We start from the raw sequence: 22963 nt of genomic DNA on the forward strand, positions 1-22963 counted from the left end.
ATGTTGTCTTGTACTCCAATTTCTCTTTATTTTGCCCTATATTTATTTTCAAGAAATGCATCACTGTTTCACATCAGCAAGTTTGTCACTTCGCTGGGCAAAATGTTGTTTCAATATTTTTAAGGATTCAGGTCAGTCAAGTGAAAAATAGTTCTCTCTTTTTTTCTCTCCCTAGACTTATCAGATGATCAGAAAATGCAACACAACTGCCCAACTGTGTCATTCAGCAATGACTTAATGGGCTCCTCTTTAGCTCAGGGAAAGGTACAGAAGCTCAGGTATAAAAGACATGTTTTCATTACTGTCAAAATATCTACAGTTAGAACTGAAGAAGAGAGAAGAATAAGCTGTTGCAGTACATCCAGTGTTCAACAGAGGGCGAGGGAGAAAAGTCATGCTAGCCAATCAAAAATCTCTGAGATTTTTTGGAAGCATTTTAGTGTTTAACCACCAAGGGAAAAACTATAGGGATGCATTAATTAAGATAATTTGGATAATGAACTTTTTGGAAAGCAGTAGTTACCAGAGCTGATCATGCTGCAACTCACATGAAATATGATCAGCTGAAAAAAGAGCACCTATTAACTGTAAATGAAAAGCAGTGCAGTTTAGTAGATAAGAAAATTAGATTTTGACTGGGGATCTCCAAGTTCAGTATGAATACTTTATATACCGCTTTTCAACCAAAAGTTCCCAAAGCGATTTAAATATATGTATTAAATACATATATATAATGGCTTCCTTTCCCCAAAGGGCTCACAATCTAAAAAAGAAACACAATCTAATTGGAAACATAAAAAAGAAATGATCTGAAAACGAAACACCAGCCACAACCACTGGAGGGGTGCTGTGTTGTGGATGGAGAGGGGCAGTTGCTCTCCCCCTGCTAAATAAAAGAACTGCCACTTTTAAAAGGTGCCTCTTTGCTCAGTTAGCAGGGGACACCCAGTGAGTATGAAGCTCACTGGCTGGCCTTAGGCAAGGCACTCTCAGCCTGACCTATCATCCAGGGTGGATTCACACAGCAGCCTGAACACCAGCCTCCAGAAGCCTCCAGGAGCTTTTCCAAACAGCAACTGAACACAGCTGTGCTACACTTGGGCTGTCGGGTGTGTGTGTGCATGCGGGGGGAGTTCATACAAGGGAACCATTCACAGTGACACCAGAATGGCAACAGGCGGTGCCTTTCATACATCCAATGGCATTATTCAGCCTTTTTTTCCTGACAATTTGCAGTTAATGTGCATTATATGCATCCTAAGAAAGTAGCACGTTGATGCATTAGGCACTTCCTGACACAATTATGCTACCAGTCTGGAAAACTCTCGGTGCCTTATAGCAGTTATTCCAGGAACCCACGATGAACTCCTTTCAGTCCTCTCAGCTCAGCACTGCCGCTTTTCACTCTCCTTCCAGCAATGCCTGGCTTCCTTTGGCACCAGAGAGAAACAAGGAAGTCGCAGCAAAGGGAACTTGCAAAGACCCTCTCTGCTGGCAGAAGCAGCCAGTGCTTCTTGAGGGGGAGTGAATGAGTGAGTGGAGTGAGCAGCAGTGGCCCTGGGCTGAGAAGGCAAGCATGCTCTGTTGGTGCCTGGCACAGCTGTCCGGACCATTAGCTGCTACAGACACCTGGAAGTTTCTGAACACAGAGACTTGTTCACAGCATGTTTTATGAAGCATTTAGAAGGTTGTCGTGAGGATAAGATGAGAACACTAGACAGGTGGGAAATAATTGCTCGAAAGGTCCAAGATACAAAGATCAGTCAGAAAAGCAAACACCGGAGAAAAGCAGCAAGAAGGAGGGGGCAAATGGCAGAACGGAAGGTTTAATACCTAAAGCCAGTTTCAAAGAGTACTTATTTAAGTTATTTATCTTGGTCATAAACATCACAGATGCTGAACCAAGCAAATGTCAGCACATTTCAGGCAGGTTCAAAGGATGCTTAGAACTTATTTTATTTTTAAAAAAATAATGCTTGATCTGAATGTGTGCGCTTTGGACAGACAAGATCCCCCCCCCCCCGCCAGTTAGCAAAATAAAGCTACCCAATTAAATGAATTCTTAACAGTTTCCTGCCGACCAAAATTTTCAGCTCAGCTTTAAATATGTTTATCGACTGTCTCTTGAGAATCCTAAGCAGAGAAAGAGATAGGACATTCACAGGTTGTAGAAGGGTATGACAGTTTGCCATAACTTCATAATCCCTTGTATGTGAGAAAGGGAGGGAGGAAAAGGGTGGTTCTACACTTTTAAAGCCAACATGTGACAGATGATAAAACAAGATGAAATGGTTTGAATGTGATGGACTCAATCTAAAACATTTTTCTGCAGCCATCATTCAAAAACTTATATACAGCTCTGCTAGCAGATTAACAACAGAAAAAGGAAATAATGCTTTCACTATAAAGCAGTGCAGCTGAAGACAGAAAGATCACAAGACTGAGGAAGTTGGTTCCTTAAACATACTGAACTCCAAGTCTGAAGTTACAGATCGTTATCCCATTTAAATAGTCACTATTTCTTATTAGTCCAGTGTATAGTGGTGTAGAGCCAGCGTGGTGTAGTGGTTAGAGTGCTGGAATAGGACCGGGAAGACCCGAGTTCAAATCCCCATTCAGTCATGATACTAGCTGGGTGACTCTGGGCCAGTCACTTCTCTCTCAGCCTAACCTACTTCACAGGGTTATTGTGAGGAGAAACTCAAGTATGTAGTACACTGCTCTGGGCTCCTTGGAGGAAGAGCGGGATATAAATGTAAATAAAATAAAATAAAATAAATATTAGGAGCAGATTTTCAGAGCTCTGCTTGAAAGAATGTAGGTGCCACCTTAGAGAGAGAAAGAGAGCCAGCATGGTGTAGTGGTTAGAATGGTGAACTTCATTCAAATCCCTGGACGATCATTCAAATCCCTGATCAGCTACAAAGCTCAATGAGTGACTCTGGACTAGTCTTTTATATCTCATCCTAACCTATCTCACAGGATTGTTGTGAGGACATACATAACCATGCATACTGCTCTGGGTACCTTGGAGGAAGAGCAGGATATAAATGTTAAAATAAATAAATAAACTTGTATGAGAGAGGTTGTAATAAGAAGGTGGAAAAGCCACTGGCAACATCCAAAAGAGAGTTAAATGGCCAATGGAAAGGCGCTCTTCCTAATGCTTATGCTCTAATTCTAAACATAATTATATAGGATTAGATAGATAGATATTTATGGCCAATGGCCAAAACACATATAGGATTAAATTATTTTGATTTATGTGGAACATATGTGTTGAACGTATGCCTTACACAACCCCTGCTTAATGGGCAAAGAGGCACTTTTCAAAATGGCAGTTTTCTCACATTTAACAAAAGCAACTGTCCCTATTCAGCCCAGTGTCCCTCCCCATTGCTGTTGCTACTTTGTGTTTATTTTTAGACTGTGAACTAGGGGTGTGCACAAAACTGAGTTGCCTGGTTCAGTTCGGTTCAAGCCTAGTTCATGACCCAGCCATGCAGAGGCCCATTGGGCATGCGTGGCAGCCTCCCAAATGGCCGCTGGTATGGAGGTGAGGCCCAAAACGGGCTGAAGACTGCCCAAACTGGGCTATTTGTGAATAAATGGAGGCTGGAGGTGGGAAGGGGAACCTCTGGAGATCCCCCTCCATAGACAAGCCCCCAAAGTGGCGGTGGCAAGTTATTTTTTTTTTAAACTTTAAAAAAAATGTAACTTACAGGATGAATTCTGTTAGATTGCACCATTTTTTAGAATCCACTCTGTGCATCATCTCTTCAAAGGATTTCCCACACATTGGCAAATTTTGTAGGAGAAGGGATTCATTGCAGACATGTCTTTGATGTGCACCTAGAGCATAAATAGATTGTTTCAAATCAGCAAACAAATATTCATGGTATTTTAAAGACACTCACTTAAAATGTAATCCAATGAAAACTACAGGTTACTCACCTGTAATGTTGGTTCTTCTAGTGGTCATCTGTATTTCTACACATATGGGCTATGCGCCTGCGCAGAAACCTTGTCGGAATCTAACAAGCTCAATTTCTCCTTCTTTGGGTGGGAACCCCGCCACCAGCCACTACATGCGGCTGCGCCACTCATCCCCTCAGTCACAGAGTCCAACTTCAGTGAACCCTGCAGGGAGGATGGGAGGGCATGTAGAAGTACAGAAGACCACTAGAAGAACCAACGTTACAGGAGAATAACCTGTAGTTCTTCAAAATGGTCTCTGTCTTCTACACATATGGGCAGATAACAAGCAAGCACCCAAGGAGGCGGAAAGAAAAAGAGGCAACATGTAAACAGCCAGAAAGAATTTATTTCAGGACAAGCGAAATCAACTGAAAATAGACTGCAGGACACTCCTGCCAAATACAGCATCATTACGTGCTCTAACATCAATGGCATAATGCTAAATGAATGAATGAGGAGAAGCCCAAGTAGCTGCTTGACATATAGTGTCCAATGGGACCGCACGATCAAAGGCCACAGAGGCCACCACGGACCTAACAGAGTGTGCCTTCACTGTAGCAGGCAACTGCTTATAGGCCAACTGATAACAAAGTTCAATAGTGGAGACTATCCACCTGGACATAGATTGGGCTGAGACTTGGAGCCCTTTACGTGGCTCATCATATAGAACAAACAAGGAGGGAGACTTTCTCTACTCAGCAGATCTCTGAACATAGAAGGACAAGGCCCTTCAAACATCCAAATGGTGTAGCCGTTTCTCCGCAGCCGATGAAGGATTTGGTTGAGAGAGAGTATTATGTTTTTTCCAGTGGGCTTTCATAACCTTTGATAGGGCCGGATTTAAGGGCATGGCAGCAGGTACCTTGGCCCCTGAATTGATCAAGCTGAATAAGGGGTCCAGTTCACCTTTCTGTTGGTTGCCCAAGTTTACACCCAAAGCCGAAGCCATACGGGCCACATAGGCCGTGTTAGCTTAGGAAAAAGATGACTGCGGGGAGACCTGATAGAGGTCTATAAAATCATGCATGGTTTGGAGAATTTGGAGAGAAAGAAATTCTTTTCCCTCTCACACAACACTAGAACCAGGGGTCACTCCATGAAATTGATTGCCAGGAGGTCTAGGACCAACAAACGGAAGTACTTTTTCCACACAATGCGTGATCCACTTGTGGAACTCTCTGCCACAGGATGTAGTGACAGCCAACAACCTGGATGGCTTTAAGAGGGGTTTGGATAACTTCATGAAGGAGAGGTCCATCAATGGCTACTAGTTAGAAGGCTGTGGGCCACCTCCAGTCTCAAAAGGCAGGATGGCTCTGAGAACCAGTTGCAGGGGAGTAATGGCAGGAGAGAGGGCAACGCCCTCAACTCCTGCCTGTGGCTTCCAGCAGCATCTGGTGGGCCACTGTGAGAAACAGGATGCTGGACTAGATGGGCCTTGGGCCTGATCCAGCAGGGTTGTTCTTATGTTCTTATGTACAGTTTGAGATCCTCCGATGGAGAGACAGGCTTCGAGTCTGAATGGATATTGGGTGGGGATGACCCCCATGGAAATAACCTCAGAGTCTGGAGAGCTATCATTGCCCTCATACGCAGGGTCCGGAGGTGCAGGTTGGTCTTGTGTTGCAGGCACCGACCCCAAAGGGAGCGCGGTGAGCTACTGGGATTGTCCAGTACCAAAGCTGGAAGGTCCGACGACCACCCCTGGGCTGGCACAGGTTCTCGCTGGAATGCTGGTATCAATGGAAGTGGTTCACTTTGGTCAGATCAATCCCACAGGGAACGATGTGTTGAGCGGGAACATGGTTGCCCTTCAGAATGTGAGGAGGGCTCACGCCAAGCCCTCATTGCCACGAGCTGTCCATACACAGGGTCTTCAAGGTAAGGGGACCCATAACGAGGTTGGGTATAGTCTGAGTAGTCCGATCTATAGTTGGCTGGTATCGATCATAAGATCCAGCATCTTGCTGCCAAGCGCCATAGGAAGACTCTGCTTCCAATAAAGGGAATCGATACTCAAGTACTCAATATCAATCCCGATTTTCCCAGTGAAGATCCTGTCAATAAGATGAGGAGAGATCTTCTCGATGCCGTCGAGGGGGCGATCTTGCCTAGGCAACCACGAAACAACTTCTTCAGGCTTGGGTGGAGTGTAGGCTTCTTCTTCAGACAAAGAATACGCTGGCTCATCCATCACGACCGATGCTCTACTAGACTGTGTCCGCTCGTTGGTCACATTGAATGACTCTGCCGCTACAGGTGAATCAGGGCGCGTCGATACCAATGATTTTTGCATTGGACAATCCGAGGTCGTCTTGGTTTTCTTAGGCACCGCAGCTTCCGATATTGGGACATCATCTGCCTTTTTCTTTTTGGGGATCCGAGGGAGATGCTGACCTGGATCTCTGAAGTAATTTCTGCCTGCCATTTTAATGCAGGACATTCTCCTCCTCCGTCTTCGTCCTCCTCCAATCCCAAAGAGTTCAGAGAGGCCTTCAGTGCAGCCGGAGGGTGATACGAAAGGAGATCCTCTGAGTACACCCTTTCACTCGAATCCATTGAAGGCCAAGCATTCAACAGTGTTAATACCGGTACCAGTGTCTGGTTTTTGGTCTCCAGAGCAGCAGACGTTGCACAGTCCGACGGTATAGATGCAGCCATTTTCAATGACTATTTTAATGACAAGGCTTCCGTTGAATGGACAGCCGAATCCCACAGGGCTACACACAAGCAAGAAGCCCTATTCCTGCGAGCCTGTTTTGTAAACTTCTGGCAGTATGGACAGGTCTTGACAATGTGGGATTCCACCAAGCACAAGAGGCACTCGGTGTGCGTATCGGGGGAAGGGATCTTCAATCTGTAGCAGACATACTTCTTAAAGTTCTTTGTGCCCGGCATACACTTCAAAGGCCGGCAGACCAGCACGCTCCATCCCAGCCGGGATCGGAGGTCCAGGAAGGGGGAACCAATCAAATAAAAATGTCAAAGAAAAAACGCCACAACATGAAAAATCAAAGAAAGAAGAATTAAGAGGTTAGGAAAGAATAAGCAAGGAGAAAAAACAACAAGGGATATCCTTGATCCTACTCGTTGCAGAGCTGAAGACTCCACATGTTTGCTGAAGTGTGGACGAAGAAAGACTGAGATGATGAGGAGTGGCACAGCCGCATATAGCAACTGGGGGCAGGGTTCCCACCCAAAGCAGGAGAAATCGAGCTTGTTAGACTCTGACAAGATCTCTGCGCAGGCGCATAGCCCATATGTTTAGAAGACAGAGACCACATCGAAGAATGATTGTTTAGCCCAGGGGTAGTCAACCTGAGGCTTTCCCTTTGTTGTTGTTGCTGGCTACAACACCCATCATCCCCAACCTCAATAAACTGTAGCTGGGATGACAGGAGTTGTTCTCAGGTTGGCCTTGGTTTAGCCTATTTGTACGTCAGGGTTGAATTAGACATGAACAGTGGCTGCATAGGGTGCTGATCAAAACACTCTTATACTTGGGAGGAGCCACAGCACAGCTGTGGAGCACATGCTTTATATGCAGAAGGTCTCAGCACATCAAGTTAAAAGAATATTGGGTAGCTGGGCTGGGAAAAACTGGAAATCAATATTACTGGAAATCAATATTATCCAGTCAGAGCAAACACTGGATTAGGCAGACAAATGGATCTGATCTAGTATATGGCAGCTTTAATATCACATATAAGCTTTGTATGTTTACATATGAAAGATATAAGGTTTGTTTTACATCTTAAATTGGAGCAGGCAACCTTGGTTCTCCGGTTGTTGTTAAACTACAACTCTAGTCATCCCTAAAGTAAAGTAAAGTTGTGCCCTCGAGTCGGTATCGACTCCTGGTGACCACAGAGCCATGTGGTTTTCTTTGGTAGAATACAGGAGGGGTTTACCATTGCCTCCTCCCACGCAGTGTGAGGTGATGCTTTTCAGCACCTTCCTATATCGCTGCTGCCCGATATAGGTATTCCCATACCAGCAGAGATTCGAACCAGCAACCTCTTGCTCGCTAGGCAAGTCATTTCTCTGCTGCACCATTAGGTGGATGATGGGAGCTGTAGTTCAACAACAAATTGAATAAGCTGTAGTTGAACTACAACTCCCATCATCTCTAGCCATAATAAGTTGTGGCTGGGGATGATGGAAATGTAGTTCCATAACCGTTGGAGAGTCAAGCTTGCCTACCCTTGTTCTAAATGTTTTGGGGCCACAAACCAGCTCATATTTGTGTTTGCAAGCAAGAGGGTACTGTGGGTTCTCTATAGGAAGCAGCAAGCCACATGGTGGGAGCCAGATCTGCACATATGAGCTGGCATATATGAATGGTTCACCATGTGGATCACCTGCCATTTGACCTGCATCCTCCTTTTATTCCTGTAGAGATAAACATACACATTTGGCAAAAGATTAGGTTGAAATGGTACATTACAGGAAGATGCATAAGTGCCTTAACCCTCATCTCCCTGGTAACATGTAGTTGGGGGCAAAAGAGAGCATAATTTGATATCATCCTTTGACTGGTTCATCGCCCCTTACAAGCAGCAGTCAGTGAAGTAGCACAAGCAAAAGAAAACATGAAAACAATGATATCACATTGTTCCCTTTCCCCCCCTTCAACATGTTACCAGGGAGACCTGGGTTGGCAGCACTCACATGTCTATAATATGTCGTTTGGACGGTGCAGTAATATTGATTTCATCAAAACTATTTTTGCCTGCCTAAGTAATTTTATTTAAAATGAAAGCAGAAGGGGGAGCAATGAATCAATTTCAGCTGGGTTTGGGCAGGACTGTAGACCAAGAAAGAATCTGACAAGCAGGGGCGTAGCAAGGTTGGAGTGGGCCCAGAGACAAGATTTTAAAATGGGGCCCCCCCACTCAAAGTCCAGGGCCTCCGCACACCCCAGGCCCCCAAGGATTTAAGTCTGATATTCCAAAATAAGTATGCTGTCTGGAAATACATTTCACTGAATACACACACGCACACGTCACAATATACAGTGATATACATTGAGTACTATACATTTGTTTTACTTTTAATGCCTAGAACACACTAGAAAGATGAATTATTAAAATGGGCCCCTCACTGCAGATTAGCCAAGGAGACTTTCAACCATGCAGGGTGAGCCTATGTTTATTTTCTCAGAATTCTGAACAAATTCAGTCAAGTTTGATTGCAGGAGGTTTTTCACAGGAGGCTTTTAAAGCCCTTTAACACACATCTCCTCTGGAATGGAGGTGCTGCATTCACATGTTGGCCAGATTTACCCTGAAGTCCCTGCAAGTTATTGGGGAGCAGTTCACACACAAGAAAAATAAAATAAAATAAAAGCAGAAGACATGCTTCACAGTTCTCACTCAGACCTTCTGGGTTGCAAAACAACTTGAACATAAGTGCATTTATAAATGAATGAATAAAATAAATATAATACTGTTTCTTCCAGAAGTTTTTGTAATTTTCTGCCATGAAACAAGCCACTTATAGGGCTTTTTAGATAGTTTTTTTTAAGCCAGCAAATTTTCCAAGCTGTTTAAAAATAAATATTCAGAGACTTCTCAGTCCCTCCCCCCCATATCAAAGCCCTATGGCAAGCAGATCCCTATATATCCGGGTGGGGGTGGGGGTGGGGAAGGTAACCACAAAAAGGAGTTCACACTCTACCTGGCAGCAGGGGGTCTTCTGCTAAAGAGAGCAGTGGTGGCCACTCTGGCTGCCTCCTCCTTCCTGGCTGGCTTGGGCCCTACTAGAGTTCAGGCTTCACAGAGGCCTACACGGAGGCCTCCGTGGAAGCCCCGCCCACCCGCCGATCAGCTGAGAGGCGGGAGAAAAGGAGCTCTTTGCAGCGTGTCTGCTGCTCGATTGCCGGCCAGCAGAACAAGCTGGAGAGACGGCGAACAGGGCAAGTGGCTGAGGGGCCTTGGGGCTGGGCAGGGGGCAATGGGGAGTCACATAAGGTGCCTCTGGGGGGCCCCTCCAGGCAGTGGGGCCCCCAGACAACTGTCTCCCCTTGCCCTATCGTTGTTACGCGCCTGCTGACAAGTTCTAAAAGATGCATTACATTAAAACACTCATGTTTGGCCATTGCAATAAATATGCATTCCTGTCAATGCCAGGAACCACTGCCTAACACATCTGTGCAGCACTTAAAAAGCAGTTGCTGGCTTTAGAAGAGACAGGATTGGCAGTTGGGCATAAGACTTTTCACTTTAACTAGCTTAACCAAGATTGTTTCGTTTTAGCTGCCATTGATACTACAGGAGCATGTAACATATAAGAGAAAAAAGAAGCAGAAAATTAACTGGGACACTATATTTATCTTGTTAAAAATTTAGGATTCTATTTTCATATATAATCAATTATGTATTCCCTTTATTAAGTCTTCTGTTATGCATATTCCTGATAATTCCTCAAGCCTATAAAACTATTACATAATTTCATATGTTTATTTAGTATGTGCCTTGAATTGCATGAAAGCCATTTCATTGTTCAAGTGAATGATATTTTGGTTCACCTGGGCTATAGTTTTATGCATGCTCACCTGAAAGTGAATCACACTGAACACAGAAATACTTACTTCTGAATAAATATACATTGAATCAGGCTGTAGGCATCTTTGTTTCTGACCCAGAATTTTGTTCATGACCATAATTTGTAGATAGAACACAATGATGGGTGTTATTCCTGCCTTATTCTGAAGGTCAGGATCTTTGACAGGCTGTGCTTTTACATTACTAGTTAAGTACCTGTATGGGCCAGTTCACACATCCATGTTTATCACTTGATTTCTCGCCACTTGAATGTGGTGGACTGACAATTTTTTTTAATTATTTTTTAAATCATTTGAGGTAACGTGATATGCTATCAAAGTTCTGCAATAGCTCATTCACACACACATCATCATCATCATCGCTTGATATACCTGCTATTCAGCAGTGAGCTGAATGTGCAAGTCAACTTAATATTGCTGGGAAAATAAAACAGCTGTGCCCAAACCCAGATATTCTACACATACAGGGGTTCAGCCAAAGTAGGATTGGCTTGGAAACAAGTTGAACTATCTCCTGATTACTGGGGAAATGGCTCTGTTTACTTCCAAGACAATCTGATGTGGCCTGGAGAAGAGGGGAGTATGTCTCCCACCTCTTGTTGGAACAGGGAAGAGACTTTTCTGGGAAAGAACTGAATGATAAATGTTTGTGTCTTTGGATCAGATTCTTGGCAGGAAAATAAGTAGTTTTTCAAGGACACTTACTTGGAAAGGATCTATATACTGGGAAGGGGAGGATTTTTGAGGTTCGATGTGTTAGTTGCAACCCAAAGATTATGAAGGAAATACAGAATAACCTCTCACTTATGATGCTAATCTGGGGATGGGGATATTTGCAGTGGAGAATAATTTATTTGCTTTTCAATGTTTAGCCTGCCTTTTGTCAAAAAGACCCTAAGGCACGAATTGACAGAAAATGCATGGGTGCTTAATCCATCCCACACCTGCTCATTCTCCCCTGCAAATGCCCCCACTAGCAGCTTTTAACTGCACCACTTAAGGGTGTTCTGGTACCAGTTGATTATTCTGCACACAACCAAAACAGCCTAGTGAAGGCAACATAAATCTCTCTTAAAAGTTAAAGAGGTACTATAAACAAGAACAATGTAAATAAAAAATATTAAACTACTTACCTGCTAATCCAATTGTCATTAGACCATTAACTAGAAAGAAAAGAAGGTAGCTATTAGAGAATTATTATTCCAAAATGATTTAAATTATGTACATCCATGATAAATGTAATACATAAAATTAGATCCATAGGCCCTGTTGGGACATAGCATCAAACCATGGGTAGACGAAGCTGTGGTTAATCTGTGAAGCTGAGAATCATGCTACAGATTGATCAACCGTGGTTTGGCAACCTCCAGCTTCTGGACAGAGGAACTCCTCCTCCTTCCTATCTGCTCAGGCTACTTCCCAGCAAGTTCCGTTCCACTCGCATCATAAGACTGTGGGCAAGGCACTAGCATGTCAGTAAAGCAGCAGCTATTGGCTACGATGTTAGTGGGGGCGTGCTCAGTGCTTTCGTGCTCAGTGCGATCATGCCTCTTCGGCATTGATCACTCATCTTCAACCGGACCTAGACATTTTACTCACACTACTTGCATCACTGCCTATGCAAGAACTGCCAAGCTAAACAGTCATGCACAAGCACAATTATTGATACCCCGGGATGGCAAGGGGTACTTCCAGATGGCAATGGGTCTTGGGGGAGAGAGGCAGAACAGCAACTGAGAAATTGGGTGTAGGGGCGGTGGGTTGGTGGCTGGGTGGTTAAAGGAAAGGTCCACCAAAAAAACTGATGCTGTGTCATTTCTGTGCAGCTGTTTCCAGAGCCTAAGTCGGATCTCATGCAAATTAATTGCAGCTGGTGTCTCTGGGAACTGTTACCTGCCTGGGATGGCGGCGCCTGGCAAAGCCATGTGACTGCCACTTTTGTTCAGGTGGAGTGACCTCCGTTTTATGCACGCAAACATAAAGAGAAGGGGAGGTTTATTATGCATGTCGCTTACGATCACTGCATTTATAAAAGGGCAGCATGGAGACTCCCCTCATTAGTGATTGCAGTGCAAACCCATACCCCACCATTGGATGGGAGCCTACAACCAGCAAGTGGACCCTCCCTAGGAGGAATCTGCTTGCCACACTGGAAATGAACATCCAGGAAAATGGCTTTTCACTTCTTGCTGTGAGAATCCCTGCGTACCCCTTATGGGGTTCCTTTTTCCCTTTGGAAAGCAGGCTAAAAGAAACAGTATTTTTTAAAGCTATTGCACTGCACCAAGTATGTTATATAAGACACAAAATAAGCTAGCTTGTCATTTAACACAATGCAAAGCTCCCCCCAAATTATTAAAATACTTATAAAATTGCTGGAACCCAATGTAATACATTAGTAAGGAACAATAAATGTAGAACTCAGAATAAACTCCCCTAGTAAAACAATGGGAACAACCCATCCGGTCAGTACTGGAATTCCATTCATTTTCGTGGACATGGATTTTTACTTCTTTCTACTATCTTCACACAATTATAGAATACTTGAGCCTTTTTGGGAATACAATGCCCTTTAATCCATTCCTAATTTATCCATTCTTAAGCATCTGATAGTGACCTTTAAACTTGTAGAGCAATGATGACATATTCAGTTTTACATTTGCCCTATCAGCGGTATTTATAAGTATTATTCCATGGAGCATGTCGGTATGTCTCCAGTACTATATCTTTCTACTACTCTTCTATGCCAGGCATTGGTCAGTTGTCTCCCTCTCCATGGTTTTCAAAATCCTCCCTGTACATCCACTGCCTACCCCGCTCCCTGTGTCTTTCAACTATCAGCTCAGCTTTCCTCTTTCAAAAGCCAGCCCCCAGCTATCCTCTACCAAATCTGTGGTCACACTGTTTGAGGCTAACCTTCCATCCAATTAATTGCCTCAGAACTGGATATTCTACTTCTTCTCTGTAGCCTCAGAGATGCCTTTCAGACCTCAAATATGAAAGAAAACTTGTTCAGGACAATAAATGCTTCTAGTTGAGGCTTATCTCTGAAGCTCATTAGGGAAGAGGGTAATGGCAGTCATAATGCCAGATTTCATGGCAGAAGGGCAGATATAGCAATACAAACAGCACAATAGCAATACAGAGCAGTTATTAGATGTCATCAGAATGAACATGTGTGTATACATGCATACATAAAAACACGAATTTAAGTGTTATAAATTTAAGTGTTATCATTAGGGAGATAGGCTAGTAAAGTCACTTGCTCACTTCCATACAATGAGGCTATTCACACGATTGCAGAAAATCGGGCTAGCCTCTGCTAGCCCGATTTTCTGCAACCGTGAGAACCACTGGGCTTGGCTGCGAGCCAGGTGGTTCTTGAGCAGGTAACCCAAGAACAGTGTTTAATCGTGCTAGTGATAGAGCACGTCTGAATTTAGGAAGTGTAATATTTCTTAGATATGCAGCAGGGTCCAAGCTAAAAATCTTATCACCGAGATACACACCCTTTGAGATTTTAGCTTCTTTAAGTAGTAACTCAACATCCAATATTCGTTGCTTGATGAACTTCATAGCAGAGTCATAACCCAAGCTGCTTAGTTCGTCAAGCGAGATCCCAGAAAAGGCACTCAAGAAGGTGTTGCAGGAATTGTATATTAATTATACATGTTCCTGCAATCTGCAACTTTCAACAAGTGTTTAATCCTTTTGCAGGTTGATGTCTACAGATACTAAACACTGAGAAGGGAAGCAGGACTGAAGGCTCTATTCACAAAGGCACTGAATGCATGGAAGTTCAGAGGAGCAGTGTGGGTGATCTCACTCCATCTCAACAGACTTAGTATTTCTGGATCCTGGTCATATAAAAAGGGCTCTTTTGTGTTTGAAATATTGATTCCAATATGTTCAAATGAACAGATTTTCTCATTCATACCAATCAAGGGTTTTAAGCAACTATTCTTTTAAAGCTTTTCTTTTTTGTAGACAGATACGGAACTCATACATGTGCTCAGAATATTGCCAAAATATATAATTTTACAACTTTTTAACTACAGCTGTTGAAGATGTCAGTTGAAATATATTTCAGTTTTATTGATGATTTATTTGAAACACTACTGAATGAATTTGAGTTCTAATGTTCAGGTATTTCACTGCAATAATTTCAGAGAAAATTGACAGCGATCATCCGATGAACTGATTTTATGCTAAATATATTCTAAGAAAACTTTTCTGTGTTAAGCTTTAAAAAAAGAAAGAAAGAAAGAAATCCTGACATCCAGGGGATCACAGTGGAGTACTTCCCAAAATATTGCCAAAGGAGAAATACATAGAACGTGGCAGCTGGAACTTTAATATCCTAAACCATTCCCTTCAAATATAAAATAATTGATATACTAAATTATATCAGTTACATTCATAACTAAAGGGCACTTCCACTTTCTGGTACAGAGACATTTTGCTATGACCATGATGAAAAGCCACTTAGAACCAGGCCTTCCAAATTAGTTTGGCACAAGTTCAAGGCTCAGGCAAACACTTTCTGGTTCAATGACGTCAAAGTAGTACTGAAAGTGTCTCAAAGGAAACTGTTTTTAGAACTATTCTTAATAAAATCAGGTAAAAGTCAGAACATTTCTAATAGATCTAAAGTCTTTGTAGTATTTGGAGCTCATGACATCATCATGATTTCGTAACAAACCTTTAAAAAGACAAAAAGGAAAGCTAAAGGTCCTTGCTTAGTAATAGGCATGATTTACCAGGCAGAAAGTAGAATCTAATATTGCAGTACAAGAATCCAGTAACAGATTGATTCCATTAAATTCAACTAAATTAAGTATAGATAGGAGGTTAAAATACAGTTATGCTGCTGGAGAGTTCAGCTGCAATCTATTTGCTAAATGATCATAACAGGTAGCTCAACATTCTTAATTAAAGTGCTTTTTTAAAAAAAATCAAGTTAATTGCCAGATGTCTAAAGCTCAATTTTATCTATACTGCTCCACAGGAGCATTTAAAAAATTCTCCATAGAAAGATATAGCAATTTAAAGGGGTTGCTAGCAAGAGTTATGGAAAGCTGAAGAGAAAGAGGCAGAACAGATATTGGAAGAGGTACACACAGCAGGAATACTGCATTACGGAAGGGAAGAAAAGCGGTAGCATCGGGAAGGTAAGGATACTTGGTGACCATGACAACTCCAAGGGGTAGCAAAGGGTAGTGGAGGGTCCCACCAAGACATTTCCTGCTCCCCCTTTTGCTTCCCCATCCAGCAGACTGAAACTTTCCAGCAAAGTGTCAGTCAATATAGTCCTAGTACATTGTGGTCCTATGGCTTGAATTAATTATTTTAAAAGGCCTCCATTGTTTAAAGATGCCTCAATCATTTCATCCCAGAAAAAGCTGCAGAAGCACACCTGCCAACATGTCTCTATTTCCCCATCAAGGTGAATGGGGAAATAGGGACATGTTGGCAGGTATGCAGAAGCCAATGCAGCCAGGTAGGTAGGAGACACATTAATTGCTTTTCATCTATAAGTATTTAGTGTGCAGCAAAATCTTCATGGTTCTTTGCTCCCCCAAACTAGCTATTCTAGAGTCACCCCTTATGGTGGCAGTAGAGGTGATGATATTTATTTTTTATTTATTTATTCGATTTTTATACCGCCCTTCCGAGCTGGCTCAGGGCGGTTTACAATTAAATAGATAGGCTGGAGGGAAAGCAGGATTAAGCCAGCACTATCAAGAGAACAAAATGCTTGTTATTGTTAACAGCAGGGGGGACTGATACCTCCAAAAATGGAGGCATGTGCTACAAGTTCCAACAATTCTGTCAAACCACACCCATTCACATCAGTCCTTAGCTACACAGGCACAAAGTTCTTCCTACCTTACATGGAAGCTCCTCCCAGCTATGATCGCTAATAGAATCTCCACATTAGAACATTTCTGAGCGGAGGGCCCTGGCAGGTTCATATAGGTGAATGCAGTCTGACAGGTACCCTGGCCCCAAACCATGTACAGCTTTAAAGGTCAAGACCAGCACCTTTAATCTAGTCTAGAAGTGGATCAGTAACCAATGAAGCTGCCACAGGATGAGTGTGGCCCTCATGAAGCCACTTGTGCCCACATCCACATGCAGCATCCCTGCTGCAGCATTGTGAACCGACTGAAGCTTCTGAACCATCTTCAAGGGCAGTCCCACATAGAGTGCATTGCAGTAGTCCAATCTGAATGTTACCAAGGCATGAGTGACTGAGGTCACAAACAACAAAGTAATGTGGTTGCTGACATGCCCTGCTGGTAAGCTTCTCAGAGACATTTGGTTGGCCCCTGCTGGAAACAGAGAATTTGGCTAGATGAAATCTTCAAATTGAGTATAAGGCAGAGGTGGAGTCTGAGCCACAAACACTGAATCACTCCTTTGCCTCCTTCATTTGCTGCTGCAACTCCCATTTTACAGAAGATGTACTAATAAGGAGAGATTATCCAGCCAGCCAGCCATTATTATCTTCATCAGAAAGTCCTTCTCTGGGTGCAAGGCGAGGCAGGTGATGATTACAGAATGGGCCTTTTCAATTGGCACACTTTGCCTTAGCACACTTAGCCAAGCAAATACTATTTAATGCTCTCGGATCTTTTAATTGCTTTTTCTATTCTGGTGTTTCTGATGCTTGATTTTATATTTGCATTACTGCTATTTGCTCACTGCTGTTATTGACCGTTTGTTGTGTTTTTATATTGCTAGCCACTTTAATGATTTGTGTGTCAGAAGAGGGATATAAATTCTATACATAAACAAAGCAAGTAAATTATTTCCTTATAAATAAAACAAATAAAGCAGAACAGTAACTTGCCCAAGATCTTGTATGAGAGATGTGCTCTGATCCAAACACCAATTCCTCCCAAATTATTCCTCCTTCCAAGAATTACCACTCCTTTAGATCTATGGTCTAAATTAGGCCCCCAACAAACTTCCTATAGTGTATTTGCAGAAACAAAAGAAAAATCAATTCAGACAGGCTCACAAAGCAATGCTGCACACAGCTATTCATATGTTAATGTATTTGACATGATCTTCTGGGGGTGATTTGTGGGAGGGAAGAGCCCATACCCTGATCCCCACTGATGAACAGTACCTCTGTTTGGCTTTGGTCACTCACCCCACAGACGATGGAGGCAGCCGGGCGCTCTCTGGTATGGGAAAAAGGAGCAGAGTCCTCCAGTAATATCCCTGCATGCACTGTGTGCACATTATTTTATTATTTAGCACATTTTTATACTGTTTGTTCACAACAAACAAAAACAAAACATTAAAATCAATTAAATACTAAAAACAGTTTAAAACAAATCAATAAACAATACAAAGTTTAACAAGTTACAAAAGCTAAAAAGCCTGGGTAAAAAGATGAGTCTTTAGACACTTTTTAAAAGCTGTTAGAGATGGGGAGACTCTTATTCCCACAGGAAGCGTGTTCCAAAGTCTCGGGGCGACAACAGAGAAGGCCCGTCCCTGGTTGGCCACCAGACAACATGAAGGTAGCCACAGATGAGCCTCCCCTGGTGTACGCAGTGAACGATGGGGATCATGCAGAAGAAGACGCTCTCTTAAATACCGTGGGCCTAAGCTGTTTAGGGCTTTATAGGTTATAACCAGCACTTTTATTTGCCCAGAAACTTATTGGCAGCCAGTGCAACTCCTGTAATATAGGAGTAATATGGTCTTTTCGAGATGGTACTGAGGCAACCCTCAGTACAGCAGCAGCTCTTCTCTGATTGGCCTTTCTAGCCACAGAACTGTATCATAAAGATGGCCGCCAGCTGCCTGGGAACCATGTTGAACCAGTGGTGAATTCTGCACACAAGTGATGAAACGAAGTACAAGGGTTTCTCTTTCCCTACAACCTTGGTAAAGATCTAAGTAGAGAAGAAAGGATACCCAGATCTGGACAGGCTAGTTCAGACACGGTATGATCAGAAATAGCTGGGTTAACTGCCTCCAACCTCACTTTTGCTGATTCTGTGTATTACCTCATTATGTTGTATGTGCTTACAGCTTCCACACACACCCATGTGTGCATTGGAATAACTGTACATGTGTTCATTTGAAAGAACACAAGAACTTAACCCCTAAAAATATATATTATAAAACACATATACTCCTGTACCAAACCTATTCAGCCATTAGTTTGTACATGTGCACATATGTCTATATATATGAATATGTTTTGTGTCAATGAATATACAAGTGTTCATTTTAAAAGTGTGCATGAATACAGGCCCCCTCAAATGCAAGGCACAGAGAGAAAGTGTACTGTCGCATGTGCCCTGAGATTTATAAATAATTGTACATGTATACAGATCTGTAATGTACGTACACTGAACACATACCGAACTGAGCTGGACATAATATGAGAAAAGGAGCTCCTGTATTAACTTAGCATGTTAATAATGTACACACATACAGTTCAACAATCATGTGTGCACCGCACACAGATTGTGTGCCACTAGATCTATTGAGCTCCTGTGGCAGCCAAATGATTCCCAGATGGGCTCGGCTGCAGTGACAAGAAGGGGTGGCTACTTGGGAGGCAGGGCAGAGCCTGGAGAGATGGGAGAGCAGGTGCCAAGCCAAGCAAGCACTTGCAAATTCAGAAAAAGGGCCAGCAGGGAAGGAGTAAGCTGGAGTCCCGTGAGCTCGGGATCTTGCGAGACAGAATCCTGAACTCTTATGAGATATGCCAGGCTTGCTGGAAGGCATTTAAACAGCTGGTTAGTGATGTGACAGTTAAGGAAGTTGTGGTGAAAGCTGGAATCCTGAGAAGTTACTAAGAGAGCACAGAGAAAAGGGCCACCAAGAACCTCAGAGCAAGGGAGACAAGAGTTTGGGTGAGACAAATCTCCCCACCCCTTTCATCCTCCGTCACTAGCTAAGTCTGTGCCAAGATAGGGGAAGACCAAGGCTATATTTCCAGAGAGATCCCCCTATCCCCCATCTGAGTGCTGGGTATTACAGAATCTAATGTGCTTACAGGGCTTATGTCTTCATAGAATGCATAATATATATGCATTTATGGAATTTACTATGGAATTTACTATGGTGAGGTAAAGCTTAGACAGTTTTAAAAACAGATAAGACAAATTCATGAATCATGCTCCACTTACAAGTTTACAGAAGCATAAGATTGGCCACTGTTGTAAACAGAATGCTGGAGTAGATTCCAGAAGGATCCTATTTTTTAAAAAAACAAATACCCATCCTAGTTACCATTGGTTTCCCTCAAATGTGCTGGATTTTCTTTTCCTTCTTTATAGATTCATCTCCTTTCTCCCTTCTCCTCACCTCCACACACAATACTTCATTCCCCCTTCAGTTCATTTCTTCCTAACATTCATGTCCCTAAGATCCCTAAAACATTTTCCCCTCTTTCTCTCCCCACAAAAGAAAATCCCAATTTTCCTCACCTCAATCATGTCTGCTCTTCTTCAGTATTGAAAGGAGGAGTTTGTGCAAAGAGCTCTGAATAAGCTCTGTGAGGGAGGGAAGAGGGAATGAGGAGTTCTAGACAGACACATATGGGCAAGATATAACCAGTCCAATCTACCACCTCTTCACCAAAGCTAACTACCCCACCACACTTCTCTTTTCTCCATGTAGGCTGTGCAAGGCAATCTTTCACCTTCATACTAAAGAAGTGGGGCTTGGACAAGGCTCTCAATTCAAAGAATGCAATGTCAATGTTGTCCACTATCCTACCCGCCTTCCACAAAGAACAATGCAAGCACTCATGTGGCACTTCAGCCTCATCTGCAGGAGCAGGCAAGAAGTAAACCCTGTAAAACTACTTGTGTACCTAAGTCTCAGATATTTACTAGGTGAAAACCACCATCTTAAGATTAAACAAGTTGCTCTAGTAAGAACTAATCTGCCTACTTTCCTTTCACTATCCCTACAACTGAACTAAATTTGGTCCAAATCAGTTAGGCAGTTCACAAGTTAGCCCACTTGCGCCTCAAATGTTAATGGGGCTGCAGTCTTGAGCTGAAGTGAATGACATCATCACAAACTATGTGTTTGAGGTGTTCCTATGTGTCCCTACAAATGTATCAGATTTGGTCCAAATTGGTTCCCACTTGCACCTCAAACATTCAGGTATCCGCCATTTTGAACCAGGGTAGATGACATCATTACAAACGACGCCCTTGAGCTATCCCTATTTGCTACACCTGTACCAATTTGGTTCATATCAGTTAGGCAGGTCACAAGTTAGCCCACTCGACCTCAAATGTTCACGTGTCCACTGTGTTGAATTGTGGTGGATGACATCATCAGAAACAATGCTGTTGTGATGTCACTGGGTGTCACTCACAACAATTGTACCAAATTTTGTTCAAATCAGTTAGGCAATCCATAAATTAGCCCTCTTGCACCTCAAATGTCCACACATCTGGCATCTCGGATTGGGGTGGATGACATCATTACAAACTATGCCATTGAGCCATCCCTGTGTGTTCCTACAGCCATAGCAAATTTTGTTCAAATTGGTTAGGCAGTTCACAAGTTAGCCCACTTGTGCCTCAAATGTTTACGCATCCACCATCTTGAATTGGTGTGGTTGACATCACAAACTACACCTTTGAGGTGTCCATTTGTCGTGTCCAAATTGTTGTGTACAACTGTAACCAATTTGGTTCATATTGGTTCACACATTGCAAAATTGATAGGGACACACACACACACACACAGAATGCCAGGTGTTCTCATAAGCCTGCTGAAAAGTAGGCTTTTAAAAATGCCCTTTCGATGGCAGTTAGGTATTCTGTGCATACTTCCTCTGTAACATGAATGCACACACATTCAGGACAAGAATCCTGCTTTTGAGCCACAGCTATATTTTTACTTCAAAGCAAACTACTGTCTTGATTGCTCGTAAGCAGAAGTGTTTACTGATGTCAGTGGGAGTAACATTCTGATCAAAATCAGAATTTGCTACAATATAAATGGAGGATTCCTGCCCTATAATTTTGAACACGAAGTCATTACACCTACAGGTTCTGGTGCAATAATTACTTTGAGTCATTCTCATGATTTATCCCTTGTATCTTTTTCTTTGCTTGAAGTTGCGAGCCTCCCTGGGGCAGGGAAGCATTATTTCTTTTCTTTTGCTGTGTAAACAGCTTTGAACTGATTTTGTTGAAAAGTGGGATGTAAATTTTAACAACAACACATGCCACATTTTGGCAACACATGCCAAATTCCAAGAGGGATAAAGCTCATGTCCCCCCTGGGGGGGAAAGCCGAAGCACCAAATAAGTCCCTTGAACTGTGGCAATAGTGGGGGGGAATCATATACTTTCTGTTGCCACGCACACTGAACTTTTAAAGGGACAATAATCCTGCCTACTTTGTTTTCTTCTGGGAGCTGAGAGTGCTGTTCAATGGTGCAATGTTACGAGACCAGGAAATGTAGTAGGAGTGCATTGCACAAGCAGTAGGCAATTAAAAAGAAAACACATTTACATTTGTTATTTGCACAATTCATAACACAATTGAACATTCACAACATACTCATTACTAGTTAAACAGTTCTTTAGGGTGTGTGTGTGTGTGTGTGTGTGTGTATACACACACACACACACAAAAACAAAACACGTGTGGTGGGGTAGGTACCAAACTGCACAGAAGACATTCTAGAGGGTCATGATTTGAAGGTTCTCACTTTCCTCAGAATATCACAACCCCACAGACCCCAATGCAACTTTCAAAACATCAATGCCAACTCCTCTGATCTTTTTTTTTCTTTTTTCTTTTTACACACACAACCCAAAGCACACACATACAGTGTGAAACTAGAGGCCAAGCTATTCTACAGAATCCAGAATCAGACCCATCTGGAGATTAATTATAAGAGAAAAGAGAAATAAAGTCAAATCACAGGTATCATGGTTTGGCATGAAACAAAAAAACCCCTGTACTTAAAAGTAACCAAGTCATTACGTAGTGTTTCCCCCACCCCCAGCTAATGGATTTACAAAAACTGTATACCAAAATCCACATAATATGAGAAGTAGTCATCATACATGGAGAATACAACAGGAGGGGTGGGGTTTTTGGTGTGCTATTAATGTTGACCTATAATAATTATAAGTGGCTATTTCATAAGGTTGGGAAAGTTAATCTATATTTTTGTCTTTATTTATCAAAGTTAGGGATGTGCAGAACCGGCTTACTTGCGGTTAAGATTAAACAGGTGCAAACAGGGCCAGTTTAAGTGGTCCAATTGCAAACCTCTTCAAACTGGTTATTACTTACATTTTATATCCCATTCTTCCTCCAAGGAGTCCAGAGTGGTGTACTACAAACTTAAGTTTCTCCTCACAACAACCCTGTGAAGTAGGTTAGTCTGAAAGAGAAGTGACT

The 22963-nt window shown here is 42.6% G+C and overlaps 1 protein-coding gene across 3 annotated transcripts in view; it reads right to left on the reverse strand.

Moving 5' to 3' along the window:
• The window catches only part of RAMP3 (receptor activity modifying protein 3), a 100503-nt gene that overhangs the window by 41116 nt on the left and 36424 nt on the right, over positions 1 to 22963 (reverse strand). The window contains exons 3-5 of one of the 3 annotated variants that reach the window (XM_053259292.1): positions 17400 to 17520; positions 11677 to 11706; positions 3723 to 3852 (exon numbers count right to left, since the gene is read on the reverse strand). In XM_053259292.1, coding sequence (XP_053115267.1) covers positions 3723 to 3852; positions 11677 to 11706; positions 17400 to 17520 — 281 coding nt within the window. Of the gene's footprint in view, positions 1 to 3722; positions 3853 to 11676; positions 11707 to 13459; positions 13824 to 17399; positions 17521 to 22963 lie in introns of those variants that run through there. The other 2 variants (XM_053259294.1, XM_053259293.1) reach the window with 2 other exon arrangements.

This window comes from Hemicordylus capensis, chromosome 6, assembly GCF_027244095.1.
Source record: "Hemicordylus capensis ecotype Gifberg chromosome 6, rHemCap1.1.pri, whole genome shotgun sequence".
In the NCBI taxonomy this organism is placed as follows: domain Eukaryota; kingdom Metazoa; phylum Chordata; class Lepidosauria; order Squamata; family Cordylidae; genus Hemicordylus; species Hemicordylus capensis.